General features: G+C 36.8%; 1 protein-coding gene across 1 annotated transcript; it reads right to left on the bottom strand.

Moving 5' to 3' along the window:
- Positions 1-685: 685 nt before the first annotated feature.
- LOC107816961 (uncharacterized) lies at positions 686-6,016 on the bottom strand. Its single transcript, XM_016642712.2, has 3 exons — positions 5,516-6,016; positions 1,295-1,829; positions 686-1,206 (listed from the first exon to the last, which is right to left on the bottom strand). Exons 1-3 carry the CDS (start codon positions 5,921-5,923, stop codon positions 896-898), a joined length of 1,254 nt encoding a protein of 417 aa, XP_016498198.1. The 5' UTR covers positions 5,924-6,016; the 3' UTR covers positions 686-895.
- Positions 6,017-18,123: the final 12,107 nt, after the last annotated feature.

Below are 18,123 nucleotides of genomic sequence, written 5' to 3'. Positions count from 1 at the left end.
TTTTTTCCAATTGTGAAAAATCTGCAAGAAGTTGTTCATGGGAAATTACTTGCAAAGAATCCGTAAGAAAACTTCTTTCTTTCATGAATTTTTATCAAGTTTCCTGCAAATTATTAGTGTTTCTTGCGAAAAATTCTGCAAGTAATTTATATGAGAATTCGAAATTCCAAGGTGACGTACTTAAGAATTTTAAAATTCGCAGGTAATAATTACTTATGAAGGTAATAATTAATTACCTTTTTTCATAGCAAAATTCACAAGATATTACATTACCTGCAAAATTTCCTATATAATCCCTAGGAAAATCCGCTTGTAATTTGTAGCGATACATCTGTAATGCATGTGTTTTGATCTATTCAGAATCCATTAGCTCTTAATAGTGTTGATCATCACAAATTACAATAAGAGAAGTAGGATATGTAGCTTATATTTATTACTACTATTCTCTCTGTTTCAGTTTATGTGAACCTCTATTGTCCTTCCAAAAAGAATGATTCCTTTTTAAATTTGAAAATAATTTTACTTAAACTTACAATTTTAGATAAGCTTTTATAACCACACAAATACTCTGGCCCCTTTTTGACTTGTTTAGGACCACAAATTTCAAAAGTTTTTATTTTTTCTTAAATTCCGTGCCCAAACAAATACGTTCACAAAAATTGAAACGAAAGGAGTAATAAAGATGTGAAAAAGGTAAAGATACAGGAAAGCTATATAAACCAAGGAAATAGTTTGGAAAATAAAAAGGAAGAAAAAGGAACGGCCGAACTCAAGGTGCATATGGCACTTCTATTGGGTCGTATAAACCCAACTATATAACAGTCAAGCAAAAAAGCTCGGCTTTTACAACGATATATTACTTAAGACACAGTGTGATCCTTCTTCTTCGCACAACTCATGCAACGAGCTCCCGAGTGGACTGGCACCAAAGGTCATATGATTTCTGGAGATTTGGCCAGTCCGAAGACGTTGTCGTGAAGTCTTGCAGCCAGTTGGTGAGAATTACCTCTTGGTCGATTGTGGGCAGCGATGAGATCAATTCGTCCATTGTCTTCTCCATCTCAACCTTCTCGAATCCTGTCAATACTGGATACGAAAGCCCGTTGTCTGCATAGCAGAATAATGGAAGCCACAGCACTAGTATGTTGAACTTCACTTGCCTTGGAACTTCGTTTTTCATAAGCTTAAGTTCTCCAAATAATATTGCTACAAGTAAATGCAACGTCAAAATTCAAATATCTTAAAACATCGTATTGATAATAATGATAACAATAATAATACAATAATTATCTACCTGTGATCTTGACAATGAAGCCTTGCACCCTAGAATTAGAGGAAAGAGAAATAGAAGCCAAGCCAGAAGCAAAGCTCCATTGCACCAAAGCTTCATCCACAGCACCACACCCCACCATCTTAGTCGTTATCCATAGCAGTTCTTGTGCGTGTTTCTCAGCCGCCAAGTCATTTACCCTCTCCTCACACGGAACAGCAGATGGTCTCTTGTTTTGAAGAAGGCTCGTGGCTGTTCCGACCCATGGGAAAAATGTGCCCAGACCTTTGAGCGAAGAAGCCACAAAAGAACCCAGAGGTAGAGATCGAAGAATGCGTGAGGGCCACGTTCCTGAATCCTCCGACATGCGGGGGCTTTTAAGAGAGCCGTAAAGAAATCCTGACGTACGCGCGAATGCTGAAGCCAGGGCCGCACGATTGACTTGGAGCATTTCCACGTGTCCGCATCTGGTGTTCTCATCTACAATCTTGTCAGCCATTCCCATTGCAAACTGGTACTTCCTCGAGGAAGCTGGAATCTCATTTAGCAACGCCAATATCTGAAATAGCCTTAGATGAATAAGAATAAGTAAAGAGAATTATGATAGTTCAGTAGGTTGTCTTGACAACATGCATTTTCCCGTCATTGAAGCCCTACTCAACTTTCATTTTGTTGGTGGGACTTCTATTCCCTGCCTTAAACGCCCTTCCCTAATGTATGTGTAATAAAAAAAGAAAAAACGGAAAAAAATAAGAACAAGTAAATTGCAAAACCCCCCTTAACTTCAATAAATTATACTACAACAAATACAGCTGAGTGACAAAAATGTCTCATCTATTCAGACTTATCCTTTTTCCTCAAAATACTTCGCACATTGTAGATTAAATGTTAAAAAAAGTGGACCTTCGTATCAACAATTGTTACATTAGGTAGTACTATTAAGTCTTACAATCTGTTATACACTCAATGAGTCATAGAAAGAGAAAACATCTTCACATAATTTCATATTGCTTTTTGTGTAGATCAAAAGAAAAAAGCTCTACGCTCTGTCCTTATCTTTATTGTTATCTTACTAGTATCAGATAGTTAAAATATAATTGCAGAATAAGGATAATGTGAGAATCGAATTCAGAGTTCTAGCACGTGCTGAATCTTAATTTGTTAATGAATAGTTTAACAGTTAAATGGTAGTACTATCACACCAACTCCCCTCCATTTCCTAGTCTCACCATTTCTCCAAGTTCCTACTTAGATTGGGGAAGCTTGTCATGATTAATTATTAATGGATAAAATTTAATTAAATAAAATAAAACACTAACCATAATTAAAGTATTTAATTCCTTCTTTTATTTATTTCCAAATAATATCTTTTACAATCCCACAATAATAACTACACATTATCTAAGATTCCTTCTTTGTTTCTTGTAGTAATTTTCTTTCCAACCAATTCTACCAGTGTTTTCTTTCGTAGTATTCATATGCAAGTCTAAATGAATCAAATTTTATCCCAAGGTTTATTGGTACAAATGAATGAGAAACATCCATATGTTAATTTTGAGATGTGACCACAAATCTACCAATGAAAAGGAGAAAGTAATACAACAATAATAATTCAAAGCTCTCCAACACATGGTTCTGCTACGTATAAAGTTTAATTTTTCGGTTAAAATTAGATTGAATTTATAAATAATTATTTCAACTTTTTTTAAAAGGATAGTGAAATCCAGAATAATGAAAAGAAAATTGTGGAATGAAAGGGTAAATTTACTACGCACTACTAGAAATTCGGCAAAAACCGATCAAGGTCGACCGACCAACTTTGGTCGGTCAAAAAACCGACCAAAGTTGGTCGGTTTTTCAAAATATTTTTTTTAATTTTTTTTTTACGAAACCGACCAACTTTGGTCGGTTTTCTTTGGCGCAAAAATGCGGAAAACTAATTTTGAGTCCCGCGAAATTTATGTTTCAAGAAACCGACCAACTTTGGTCGGTTTTTCAATTAAAATAAATAAAAATTAATATTAAAAAAATCGACCAAAATTGGTCGGTTAATTCGGCGGGTCATTTAAAAAAACCGACCAACTTTGGTCGGTAATTTTACTTTTTAATAAAACCGACCAACTTTGGTCGGTTATTTTCGTGCGAAAATACAATTAAAGAGTATAAATCAAATAAAAGATAATCTTAAAACAAAATGTACCAATGGTCTAGTGGTAGAATAGTATTCTGCCACAGTACAGACCCCGGTTCGATTCCCAGATGGTGAATCTTTTTATTACATAATTAAAATACCGACCAACTTTGGTCGGTTTTTTTTTGCAATATTTTTTTTTTGAATTTAATTGACCGACAAAAGTTGGTCGGTAATTTCCGACCAACTTTGGTCGGTATTCCTTTCTGGCCACAAAAATACCGTCCACATGTAAATGGTCGTGTTTTGACCGGTTTTTGACCATTACCAACCAACGTTGGTCGATTTTTTTGATCGATTTTTACCGGATTTCTAGTAGTGACGATAGATTGCAACTTAAATTTTTAAAAGGATTGACATGCATGTTGGTAAATTCTTTTGGGGATAACTTTTGGCCGCCAGAAATGGAGTTTGTAGGAGGGAATATCAAAATTTCTGAAAATTATATATGGAATATTTATTACTCAACTATGATTAATGCCTTATTTTAGTTAATTAAATCTAGACCATTAATTTTAGAATGGTATAGGTTACTCCTATAACTTGGGAAAATGAAGGCAACGGAGAGGAGTCAAATCCTGTCATGATTTTTATTTTTTCACGTTGTGTCTGAGTATCCAACTACGTGTAGAGAGAAGAGCGAGGTCATTTGACACGTGACTATCTCAAATACGTGTAAGCTTATGCGTTCATGCTATGACGCGTGGCAGTTGCATGCATGCTAACAGAGCCATATTTTGTTTTTGACACCCTCTATTGAGAAAAAAGGCAGACCGAAAACGACAGACTTATAACTACCTTACATACAAAAGTATAACTACGACTCAAAAGGCAGAACGGGTTATGCTATTATGTCATCAGAGCAACATCATATTCACCGAAAATGCATACTTAGGTATCTTAACACATACTCGCTCTCTGCTTTTAAAATTTGTGATTCTAATAAGTCAGATAGGAGATAAAAGTTCAAAGTATGTATTTATATGATTATAAATTTTTTTTATTAAGGATAAAATTAAAAGTTTAAACTAAATTATTTTTAAATTTAAAAATAAATTATTTTTTTTAAAACAGACCAAAAAAAAAAAGTTAACATAAAATGGAATTTTAAGTCGAGTCATCTAATTGATGAGTTTTTCATTGGAGGCATTTCTTTAAGTCAACTTATCTAATTTGCAGCATGTCTCAAAAATATTTTCAAAATTTTATTTTACACTCCAGAGTTATTGACTGTAACTCAATGACGTCTACTCTGAAAATTTTTACCTTCCTCCCCCCCCCCCCCCAAAAAAACCAAATATCTTTCCTTCTCTTTTCCCAACTATGGCCACCCTACCCGAATACAAGCTTCTGCTTTCCATGTTCTACCCATTTTACTTCACTCTATCCATAAAATATGGGGTAGATTCAGGTATAGTTGATTGATTAATTTCAGAAACGAAATATTTAATTATTCTCAAATGATATAAATAAGTGAACTAGGAAAAGTGAACTTATAGCCACCGACTCTTTTTCCCCCTTCTAGTCTAAGATCAAGAAAGTGCATGCCTAATGAAATACTTCACACAAATTTAGGAGGTAATTAACTCATACTAAAAGCATAACCTCTTTCACTCATTATATCCGACAAAACAAGTCGGAAGGTGATCTTTCAATCCTTACTCAGCGCATCTTTCAATCCTTATTCAGAGCACGTCCCTCTAAAGTAATACTTTTTTCCTGCTCTTTCCTTTATATACTTCACAACATTATCTCTCTAAACTTTTCATTTTAATCATACAAATATCATGTGGTGTATAAAATATTATTCCATGTTAAATTACAACTTCTAAAGACAGCGTCAAACACCACTGACTAGCTATATTATCCAACTTCATTTAGAGAAGGAAGATTCCTTTTCAGAAATGTGATTAGCATCAACAAATTCATCATACTTGAATGAACTCAAATGATTTTTGTGTTATCAGTTATCTAAAAGTAAAAGCAGAAAAACATATAAAACTTTTCTAGAGAAAGAAAAAGAAGTGTAAGTGATAATCAAATAGTTAACTTACATGCGTGAGAGCTCTACCAAGAGCTTTAGCAGGAGAAGCTTGATTAGAATCTTCATGAAGCACCAAATCCAAAGAGGAAGAAGACAACATTGTTGAAGCTGATGGCAACATTAAATCAAGGGACGATGATCTATCAAGCGAATACGAAGAGCCAACAGCGAAAGGACAGTGATCCATCAACACCCTAAGAACCCAAACTGCCAACCAAGTCATGAGCATCAGCATGAACCTCAAGTGGTCCGCTGGCTTCCACTTGTCCGACTGCTGGTCCGCCGCCTTGGCGTTCGACGCCACCGCCACAAGGGTCTTTGCCGCTGCGTTCACCGTCGTCATGAACACAGAGTTGAGAAGCGCCGATGGTCTCGTCTTGTAGGAACCATAATCTACCACTGCTAGATCCATAGCCATGACTGCCGTGCCTAACTTTGCTTCACCTCTTCAGCTTTTACTTATTTCAACTACAAGTGTGTACTATATACTGTTGAGTTGTGGTTTGTTTTCGAGCTTATATTAAAGCTTTTTCAACGTCGAGACAAATAAAATACTCCCTCCTCCCTAGAACCTATTTGACTGAGCACGAAATTTGAAGATTTTTGAACTTATGCTATAAAATGAGACACATATATTTTATGTTGTTATAAATCATTGTGTAAAGATAAATTATTTTTAAATAAGAAAAGTAATATTCTTTTTGACACGGACTAAAAAGAAAATAGGTCATAGATTCAGCTTGCAGATTATTTCAAAGACTATGATCGAAAATAAATTCAACAAAAAGTTAAAAAAAAAAAAGAGAAGTAGAATAATTAAAAGTTCCGAGCCCAACAAAAAATGGTATTTCTTTTAGAAATTTAATCCCCTCACTTGTAACGACCCGATCGATCGTTTTGAGCTTTAGCGTTCCATTCGGTGACTTGAGACTTTGAAAAGTTTCATATTATGTATTATGACTTGTGTGTATGGCTGGTTTCGGTTTCGAGCGGTTCAAGATTAATTTGGAAGAATGATTCTCGTTTTAGAAGTTTTAAATCGAAAGAGTTTGAAAGTACAAGAAGGTGGGGGGGGGGGTTGAATTATGGACTATTAATACTTAGTTGACTAAGATTTAGTTTAGTCGACTAGTTTTCGTACAGTACACAGATAAGATAGAGATGGATGCAATGAATTTGAAGGCAAAACAAGACACAACAGTTTTTATACTGGTTCAGTACCGGTGTGGTACTTACGTCCAGTTTCCCTTGGGTCACAAGAGTTCTCTTAGATCTTGATAAAGAATTATAACAGTGATGGTTTTGGCTCGTTCACCACCAACGATGTTTAGCAACAATGATTTTTAGATGTTGACACAAATCTTTTTTGTGTTCTAACTCTTTCTATCTTTTATGACACTTGTAGACTTAAGAATACAGTGTTTGTATTAAGAACTAGAGAGACTTAGAAGACAGTGTTTGTAGTTGCGCACTTCACTCGTTGAGTTTGCCATTGTTCGTATAGGCAAGTATTGTTGTGTGTTTGTGTTTGATTCCAGCAAGTTGTCTCTGATTCTTTCAAAGGAGATGAGTGTTGGATTTGAGCAGAGTGTCTCTGATTCCTTCAAGAGAGATGGGCTAGAATTTTTTAAACCATGGAGTGCTCTGTTCCATACCGAGATGCTTCATGCTTTCTTGAGGAGATAAGCGCATTTCAAATGGTCTTCATTTGGTTAGGTGGATTAATTAATCCAAGGAGTGCTTCATGTTTTATTAAAGAAAGATGCACCACTTCCAATTGTCTCCCACTATAATGTGTTTCCCACTCAAATTGTCTCCCATTTCTTTCGTCCTTTCTTCTTGATCTTTTTGGCTTGAGTTTATGCTAAATCTTCTATGATTTGGTTTTCTTTTTGATAGCTTCTTGTCCTAGTATCGGCTCCTTCTATTTTGCATCACAAATTCTTCTTTGATCTCATTTCCTTCTGTTGATGCCTTGATTTCTACAATCAAAGTAGATAGGATTTAGTTTTGCACAATTGTCATCATTGAAACTTAGATATAACAATCTCCCCCTTTTTGATGATGACAATAAAGAGACAGTAAACAAAGTATACTTCCCTTAGAGTTGTTGTACTCATTACTGCTCCCCCTGAGTTGTTGATTTACTTCTCCATAAATGTTCTCCCCCTTTGACATCAATCAAAAAGGAAAATGCAAGCGCAGTATATATAACAATATGCATTCACACTAGATAGGAAAATAATATACAGATAATATGCTTACTAGTTAGGGCAGCATAAGTAATGCCTTCAGCAGAGGCATAGAGTGATGGTTCATACATACCAATGCAAAAATAATTAAGTCTTTAAAACAAAAGCATGCACAAAAGATTGTTTTTTACACACACAAACACGCCTTAATTTCTCCTCAGGAACTACTTGAGGGTATTGATCACTTTGGTGCAGAAGGATTCATAGGAGGTTTCAACAACTTTGACGAGCTTGTCCATTTTTTCTGTCATGGAGTTGAATGCCTTAGGTTCTTGTCTCCGTGTGGCTCCCATATCCATCCTAATCTTGGCCACATCTGTACCTGTTTCCTTGGTGACTTCTCTAATTTTGTTAACCTACTCTTTCATCTCAACAAGCATGAGTCTTACACTATCTAGATATTGCTGAATCTGTTGAAGATTTTGAGAGGCAGTTGACAGAGACTCTGGTGGTTCAGCGGGAGCTTCAATCTGCATTGGGACACTTTCAACTTTGGCGCGCTTGACCCATCCATTATCACTTAAAGTGTAACCCATCATAGAGAAATGATGTCTTATCATAGGTACTAGTAATATGCTTGGGTGTGAAAGGTGCCAAGTCAACCTTCATAACTCCAAGAATATGTGAGATAAGTAGGCCATAGGGTAGACAAGCAGCAGAAGATGATATATCCCTGATACTCTCAAGCATGTATTGACGAATCCATACAAACCAGTTGAGTCTTTTGTTGTTCACAAGACAGTAAAGAACAAAGATATCTCTGGTAGATAAGGTGCTAAGGGACCCAATTTTAGGAAGTAGAGTGGTGGCTATCATGTGGGCCAAAACTCGGTGTTCAAACTTTAGATTTTTGGGACCAATATCGGGAGGATTATCAGACAGGAATACTTTTTCTTTTTGTAAGGAAACTTCAAAGTCTTTTGGCCAGGAATTTTGCACAAAAACCTCATATCCGTTAAACTTAGCAGAAAAAATCTTCTCAAATTGATAAGAGTCGAGAACAATTCGAGTGCCTAAAACCATGGATTCCAAGTCATCTTTATCATTCACAAACAAATTTGCATAAAACATTCTCACAGGTACTTCATATACGAAGCTCTCAATAGTATCGAACAGAGAGGAAAGACGTTGAAAATCAAAAACAGCAATCACATCACAATGCAGATTTTTCATAAGAGAGAGACTTACAGTGCGTCCATAAGCCATAGATATCGACTTATAGGACTCAAACCTTGATTTCTCACTTGGTCCATAGAAGATTAATTTATCCTCTGGCCCAAATTCAGTACTCTCTACTTTCCCTTTCTTGCATGCAGATATTTTGGGGGTTTGCTCCATGGGTCTCTTTCCTACCTTTTTCTGGCTAATGAGAAGGTCCTCGAAAGATTTACTGCTTTCATTGTCGGTTTTGAGAAGGTCTGAGTCGATGGATGATTCCAAGTCTACATTTTCTTCAGGGTTGAGGGTTTTTTGAAACCTTCTGCTTCGTCTGGTGGCAGTGGAAGATAAGAGGTTTCTTTTCACCATGGTGAGGGTTTCTTTAGAGAGGATGAAGAGTGAGAGGGAGTAGGAGGATTCTTATCTAGACTTTGGAAGGCTGAAGAGTTGCATTGGTTAAAGGAAAGGACGGATTCAGAAGGAAGTGACTCTTCTGATGAGATGTTTCGGCGGTACTAATGGAGGTGTAATAATTACACTTACATCAAAGTAAAATTAACACTCACAAGAGGAAAGTAAAGTGTTTTAAACATAAACAAAAGATTTGTTTTATAAAACATACATGATGCCAATCTTTTTCCGTAGTAGACAAAATCTTTCTTCTAAAAGAGGTTTTGTAAAAATATCAGCAAGTTGAGATTTAGTACTAATGAATTCTAATGCAATATCACCTTTAGCAACATGATCACGGATAAAATGATGCTTGATTTCTATATGCTTTGCTCTGGAGTGATGCACATAATATTTTGCTAAACATATAGCACTAGTATTATCACAAAATATGGAAGTCGAGGTAAGAGATAAATCATAGTTGAGAAGTTGATGCATGATCCAAAGAACTTGTATACAACAACTTCCAACAGCTAAATATTCTGCTTCAGTTGTTGACAAGGCAACACAATTTTGTTTCTTGCTATGCCAGGAAACTAGTGCATTTCCCAACAGTTGGCATGTGCCACTAGTACTTTTCCTGTCGATCTTATCACCTGCAAAATCGGCATCTGAAAAACCTTTCAAGACAAAATTTTTAGAGTGAGCATACTATAATCCTAATTCAGAGGTCCCAATAAGATATCTTATAATGCGTTTAACAGCAGTAAGATGGGATTCCTTTGGAGCCGACTGAAACCTTGCATATTTACACACACTAAACATTATATCTGGTCGACTAGTAGTGAGATATAATAAAGATCTAATCATTCCTTTATACATAGTTTCATCAACACTTTTTTCATTGTTATCTTCATCAAGCATAGTTGTTGGACTCATTGGAGTCCCAATGGGCTTAGCATTCACCATGCCAAACTTTTTTATAAGTTATTTGATGTACTTGGTTTGACTGATAAAGATCCCTTTGAGAGACTGTTTGATTTGTAGTCTAAGAAAGTAAGTTAGCTCTCCCATCATGCTCATTTCGAATTCTCCTTTCATAGAATGAGCAAATTCTTCGCATAAAACAGAGTTAGGACTTCCAAAAATAATATCGTCTACATAAATTTGAGTAATAAAATTACCTTAATTTGAGTGCGTAATAAACAGAGTTGCATCGATATTACCTCATTTGAAGCCTTGATTTAGAAGGAAGGAACTTAATCTTTCATACCAGGCTCGGAGAGCTTGCTTGAGTCCGTATAGAGCTTTTGTCAACTTATATACATGATCTGGGAGAGTATCATTTACAAAACCAGGAGGTTTCTTTACATAAACTTCTTCAGAGATGTATCCATTTAGAAAATCACTTTTTACATCCATTTGGAATAGTTTGAATCCTTTATGAGCAGCAAAGGCAAGTAATATTCGAATAGATTCCAGTCTTGCTACTGGTATGAATGTTTCATCGTAGTCGATTCCCTCTTGCTGAGAATAACCTTGCGTAACAAGCCGTGCTTTATTTTGCATCACTAGTCCGAATTCGTTTAACTTATTTCTGTAAACCCATTTGGTTCCTACAATAGAAGCACTTGAAGGTTTTGGAACCAGTTTCCATACTTTATTTCTTTCAAATTGATCAAGTTCATCCTTCATTTCTTTGACCCAATACGCGTCTTTTAGTGCTTCATCCACTTTCTTTGGCTCAAGTTGAGAAATTAGAGCCATGTGGGAATTGAGCTTTTGAAATCTTCTGGTAGTGATTCCTTCCTGTGGATTTCCAATAATGAATTTATGAGGATATCCAGGTTCACTTTTCCATTCATTTGGGATATTTGTGGTTGGTTCCCTTTCCTCAATAGTCGACTGTTCTGTTGAAGAAGATTCTTGGATTTCATTATGTTCCTCAGTTGACTGATTTTGCTGACCAGTTGACTCCTCTTGATAGTCTTTTCCTATAACAACAGACTTTGGAACAATAGAAATTTCCTCATCTACAGGAAGTTTTTCATTCCTTGAGTGAGGGTTTGTATCAACAAAAACAACATGAATTGATTCTTCAATACATAAGGTTCTTTTATTGTAAACTCTATACGCTCTACTTGAGGGAGAATATCCAAGGAATATACCTTCGTCGCTTTTTGGATAAAACTTACCCAGATTGTCCTTTCCATTATTGTGAATGAAGCATTTGCATCCAAAAGGATGAAAATAACTGATGTTGGGTTTCTTACTATTCCATAGCTCATATGAGATCTTTTTAAGAATGGGTCGAATCAAACATCTGTTGATAATATGACATGCTGTGCTTACAGCTTTTGCCCAGAAGTGGTGAGGTGGAGAGTTTTCCACAATCATGTTTCTAGCCATGTCCTGTAAGGTTCTATTTTTATGTTCTACCACTCCATTCTGTTGAGGCGATCTTGGTGAAGAGAAATTGTGAGAGATTCCTTGGTCATTACAAAAGTTTTCAAAGGCTCTGCTTTTAAATTCTCCTCCGTGATCACTTCTGATAGTGGAAATATAGTATCCCTTTTCACGTTGGACCTTATTATAGAAAACAATCAAAATTTCTTAGGGCTTCATCTTTATGACTTAGAAAAATAACCCATGTAAATTGAGAAAAATCATCCACAATGACAAAAGCATATTTTCTACCACCTATACTAGCAGTTCTGGTTGGACCAAACAAATTCATATGCAATAGTTGAAGTGGTTTAGTAGTAGAAACAATGTTTTTTATTTTGAAAGATGAGCGAGTTTGTTTTCCTAGTTGACATGCATCACAAATATGATCTTTTGAAAAATCTAGCTTTGGAAGACCAATGACAAGATCATGTTTAGAAAGTTTTTGGATAGTATGCATGTTAGCATGTCCAAGCTTTCTATGCTAAACCCAAGGGTCATCGATCACAGAAGCAAGACAAATTTGATAGCCAAGACTATCTATATTACTGATAGTGTAGACATTCCTGTCTCTGTTACCTGAAAGAATAACTTTACCTGATATGTCTTCTATAAACCAACCATGTTTCTTAAAACGAACCTTATAATCATTGTCACATAGTTGACTGATACTGAGAAGATTGTCACCGAGTTCATCAACCAGGTATACTTCGTCCACATCACATGTTGAGCGTAGAGGAAATTTTCCATCTCCAATAACGTTTCCTTTAGATTTATCTCCGAAGGTAACTATTCCTCCATCTATTTTGGTGACTGTTTTGAATAATTGTTTGTCACCAGTCATATGTCTGGAACATGCGCTGTCAAGATACCATTTTCCTTTTCGATTCTTCTTGCGTTGTTCCTGCAAAACAAGATTACTTGTTTTCAGGTACCCAAGCCCACTTGGGTCCTGAATGGTTAGATTTCTGAGTGTTAGCTTGACTAGAGGATTTAGGTCGCAAGACCCATCTCCTGTTGTCCTTGAACCTCAATGGTTAGAAGTGTGACCACGTTTTCCACAATAAAAACACGACGGTTTATTGGGATTTTCAAAGCCTTTTTCTGCTCTGATTCTGTTCCTGCATTGGTTAGTGTTGTGACCATTTTTACCACAGTAAGAGCATGCATGAAGGTTTCTAATTCTAATCAAATAGTTATAAGGAGTGGTCGGATTTGATTTGACGGAACTATGACTAGTGGATTTTTGTAATCCATTCAGTTGAAATTGAAGTTCATTTACTTCCTCTTGAAGCATGTCACACTCAATTTCACACACTTCCAGCTTCAAGGCCCAGTCCTTTTTTTCTCTTTGGATTTTTCTGAGTTCATTTAGAACTCTTTCAATATCTGCAAGAGTAATATTAACAAATTCTTGAAGTTCATAACAGTTAGGACAAGTAGAAAGACGTACCTCACTAGTTCCCTCGTCTGCCATAAGACCAAGTTCACCTAAGTCCTCATTGCTATCTTCTTTATGGCCATGAAACATATATTTGCAATTTCTTCAAGGTCAGATTCTTCTTCATCACTCCAGGCTCCAAAAGACTTCTTCTTTTGAAAGTTCCTACTGAGTTTTATTTTCAGTATGGGACAAACAACTTGAATGTATCCATGTTTTCCACATTCATAGCATTTTTCTATTATTTTTATCATTTTCATTATTTGTCCTTCCTCTTCTGAAGTTTGATTTCCCTCTTTTGCTATATCTGTTCTTCCTCATCATGCTAGCTACAACTTGAGAAAGCATGGCTATGTTTTCATCATGTTCTCCTTCTTCTTCTTCTTCTTCTTCTTCTTCTTCTTCTTCTTCTTCATTTTCTGGTTCAGCCACAGTTGCTTTAAAGGCTACTTCTTTTTTCTTTCTTGTTGAATTTGCTAGTCCAAGTGAGTTTTCTCAAAGGCAATTAAATCACCTCTAAGTTCATCATAGGATATTTTGTCAAGATCTTGACATTCCAGAACAATAACTTCGGGCTGCCAAATTGTGGGTAGACTTTTAAGGATTTTTCTGACCTGTTCTCCACTTTTTATTGGTCTACCAAAGGATTTTAGATCTCCAAAGATTTTGCTGAACTTGGAGAATATTTCTTCCACTGATTCTCCATCCTTCATTTGAAATAGCTCATAGTCACAAACTAGAAGATTGATCCTTATTTCTTTCACCTTGTTGGTTCCTTCATATGTGATTTCCAATTTATCCCACATTTCCTTGGCAGTTTCACAGCTTGAAATCTTTTCATACTCTTCTCCACTGATAGCATTATACAGTAAAGTTTTTGCTTTGGCATTCACAGTTATAACAACAACTTGTTCATCAGTGTAATCATCTAAGTCAAGTGGATCAGTTGATACAATGATTTGATCATTTGCATCTTTCTTTGGTGGAATTGGAAGATTTTTCTTTTTGATAACACGCCAAACTTTGATGTCATATGACACAGTGTATGTTTCCATGCGAACTTTCCAATGAAAAAAATATTGTCCATTGAAATATGAAGGGTGCACCTGAGAGGTTCCTTCTTGAAATAATGCACCGACGACTGTGTTTGATCTCATGATCTTTTCCTCACTAGCTGTTAAGCAAAGTTTGTGAGCCTGGCTCTGATACCAATTGAAAGTACAAGGGGGGGGAGTTATGGACTATTAATACTTAGTTGACTAAGATTTAGTTTAGTCGACTAGTTTTCGTACAGTACACAGATAAGATAGAGATGAATGCAATGAATTTCAAGGCAAAACAAGACACAACAGTTTTTATACTGGTTTAGTACCGGTGTGGTACTTACGTCCACTTTCCCTTGGGTCACAAGGGTTCTCTTAGATCTTGATAAAGAATTACAACAGTGATGGTTTTGGCTCGTTCACCACCAACGATGTTTAGCAACAATGATTTCTGGATGTTGACACAACTCTCTTTTGTGTTCTAACTCTTTCTATCTTTTATGACACTTGTAAACTTAAGAATACAGTATTTGTATTAAGAACTAGAGAGACTTAGAAGATAATGTTTGTAGTTATGCACTTCACTCCTTGAGTTTGCCAGTGTTCTTATAGGCAAGTATTGTTGTGTGTTTGTGTTTGATTCCAACAAGGTGTCTCTGATTCTTTCAAGGGAGATGAGTGTTGGATTCGAGCAGAGTGTCTCTGATTCCTTCAAGAGAGATGTGCTAGAATTTTTTTCAACCATGGAGTGCTCTGTTCCATGCCGAGATGCTTAATTTTTTCTTGAGGAGAAAAGCGCATTTCAAATGATCTTCATTTGGTAGGGTGGATTAATTAATCCAAGGAGTGCTTTTTGTTTTATAAAAGAAAGAAGCACCACTTCCAATTGTCTCCCACTATGATGTGTTTCCCACTCAAATTTTCTCCCATTTCTTTCTTCCTTTCTTCTTGATCTTTTTGGCTTGAGTTTCTGCTAAATCTTCTATAATTTGGTTTCCCTTTTGATAGCTTCTTGTCCTAGCATCGGCTCCTTCTATTTTGCATCACAAACTCTTCTTTTATCTCATTTCCTTCTGTTGATGTCTTGATTTCTACAATCAAAGTAGATAAGATTTAGTTTTCCGCAATTGTCATCATTGAAACTTAGATATAACAGACTTGACCAATGTTTAACTTTTGGGTAAACGGACTCGGAATCAGGTTTTGATTGTTCCGATTGGTTTGTGTGATAATTTTGGACTTATACTATTTATACGTATGTTCGGATTTGGTTTCGGAAGTTTTAGAAGTATTCAAAACTATTTGTCGAAAGTTGGCAATTTGTAAAACTTAAGTTTGACCAATAGTTGAGTATGATGTTATTGGACTCCAATTGGTGTTCCGAGACTTTGGATAGGTCTATATAGTTGAATTGAACTTGTGTGCAAAGTTTGGAAGTAATTCGAAGTGTTTAAATGTGATTCAGACACTTATTTGAAAGAATGAATCTTTAACAACTTAGGAGAAATTCTATTCTGCTCGAGCCTCGATTCATGTTGTGATGCTCCTGTGGGTGGGTTGAGGCTTAGGATAAGTTTGGATAATGTATTTGCTTGTTGGTATGATTGGATGGGGTCCCGATGGGCTCGAGTGTGTCTTGGATAATTGGTTGAGAAACTAGTTAAGTTAAAAATTTGAAGTTTGACCATGGTCAATATCGGGTGAAGATAACCTCTTTTTGTTATTTTTTGTAATGACTTGACCGGTTGTTTTGAGTATTAGCATCCCGTTTAGTGGTTTCAGATCTCGAAAAGCTTTGTATTATGTGTTATGACGTGCGTGCGTGGCCGAGTTCAGATTTCGGATGATTCGAGATCAATTTGGAAGAAGGATTCTTGTATTAGAAGCTTAAGCGGTAAGAGTTGACCGAATTTTTGACGTTTGTGTAGATGACTCTGAAATGGTATTTTGATGATTCCAATAGCTTCGTATGGTAATTTTGGACTTAGGCGTGCATTCGGATTTAGATTTGGAGGTCCGTAGGGTAATTTGATGCATTTTGGCGAAAATTTTGAAGTTGAAGTTTTGGAAAGTTAAGAGGTTTGAATGGGATTTGACTTTGTTGATATTGGGCTCGGATTGTGATTCCGAAAGTTGGATTAGCTCCGTTATGTCATTTGGAACTTTTGTGCAAAATTCGACGTCATTCCGGGTTGATTTGATATGTTTCGGCACGAGTTTTGAAAGTTGGAAGATTTGAAAGTTTATAAGTTCGATTCGAGGTGCGATTCGTAGTTTCGACGTTATTTGATGTGATTTGAGACCTCGAGTAGGTCCGCATTATGTTATAAGACATGTTCGTATGTACGGACGAGGTCTCAAGTGGCTCGGGTGAGATTCGAATGAGGTTCGGATCATTTGGAGCCTTGTTGAAGCTGCTGAAATTTTTGGTTGCTGGTGGCTTCGCACCTGCGCATGTGGGACCACAGGTGCGTGCACGCAGAAGTGTGTTACTGGTCGCAGAAGCGACCTGGGGAAAGCTGGTTGGGGAGGCTTCGCAGAAGCGGAAGTTGGCTTCGCATAAGTGAAGGAAGCACAGAAGCGATGGCCTGCTCACACATGCGTTTGCGCAGAAGCGGACATTCTACCATAGGTGCGATAGTGCTGTTGGCTAGTGCATTCGCATAAGCGAGATTTGTCTCGCAAAAGTGAGCTCGCAGGCGCGCAAATTTGTCCTGTAACAACCCGATCGGTCGTTTTGAGCTCTAGTGCATCGTTCAGTGGTTTGAGGCCTTGAGTAGCTTCACTTCATGTATTACGACTTGTACGTGTGGTCGAAATTGGATTCCGGGAAGTTCGGAGTTGATTGAGAAGGAAAATTCTAATTTAAGAACTTTAAGTTGGAAGAATGGACTGAGGTTTGACTTTTGAGTAAACAATCTCAGAATCGGGATTTGAAGGTTCTAATAGGTTCGTATGATGATTTTGAACTTGGACGTATGTTCGGGTTAAGTATCGGGTGGTCCAGAAGCATTTCAGCGCTTATTATGAAAGGTTGACATTTTAAAGGTTTAAGAATTTCCTAAGTTTGGCTTGAAGTAGGTTTTGGTGTTATCGATGTCCGTTTGAGATTCCAAGCCTTGGAATAGGTTCGTATTGTGATTTATGACTTGTGTGTAAAGTTTGGCGTCATTCCAGAATGTTTAAGTATGATTCGGACGCGTTCCGCGAAGTTTAAAAGTTTAAAGAAAGGTTTCGATCGTCGATTCACAATTTTGATGATGTTTGATTTGATTTGAGGCCTCGAGCAGGTCCGTGTTATGTTGTGGAACTTGTTGGTAGGTTTGGACGGGGTCCTGGGGGCATCGGGTGTATTTCAGACGAGTCGCAGATCACTTTGGATCTTTGTTGTATTGCTGAAGGGCCTGAGTACTGGTGCAATCGCACCTGCGGAAAAATGGCCGCAGAAGAGGCCAGGCAAGCGCATGAGCGGATTTTGGTTGGGTATAGTGCCTTTCCCTCTTAAGTTGTCCAATTGAGAGTACCAGTCTAGACCCTTCTAGAAACCTCTCTCTAATATCAACTGTGCATGCATCATGTCAAACCTAGTATGGGTTAGAACGTAGTCCGCTTGACAATCCACTAAGATAAGCAGCCCGACGGGATTTGCATTATCCCAATGGACACCATCACGGTATGTGCATTACTTGGAGAAAATATGCAGGTATGTTGATCATTAATGTGTAAATAGTCAGACCCGGAGGGGGAAAGGGCTAACTCTATTTGTTTTGTAAAAAATGAGGCACGAAGTCCCCAGGTTCGGCATAGTTCAAAACATCCCACCTTTGCTGCTTGTTTGGTGGAAGAACCTCTCACCTAGTGACAAGAATCATGTGAAAAGGGTCCTCGA

The sequence above is a fragment of the Nicotiana tabacum genome, chromosome 12 (genome assembly GCF_000715075.1).
Source record: "Nicotiana tabacum cultivar K326 chromosome 12, ASM71507v2, whole genome shotgun sequence".
NCBI lineage: Eukaryota > Viridiplantae > Streptophyta > Magnoliopsida > Solanales > Solanaceae > Nicotiana > Nicotiana tabacum.
Note: the sequence above shows the minus strand (reverse complement) of the source record. Positions and strands in the feature narration are given on the sequence as shown.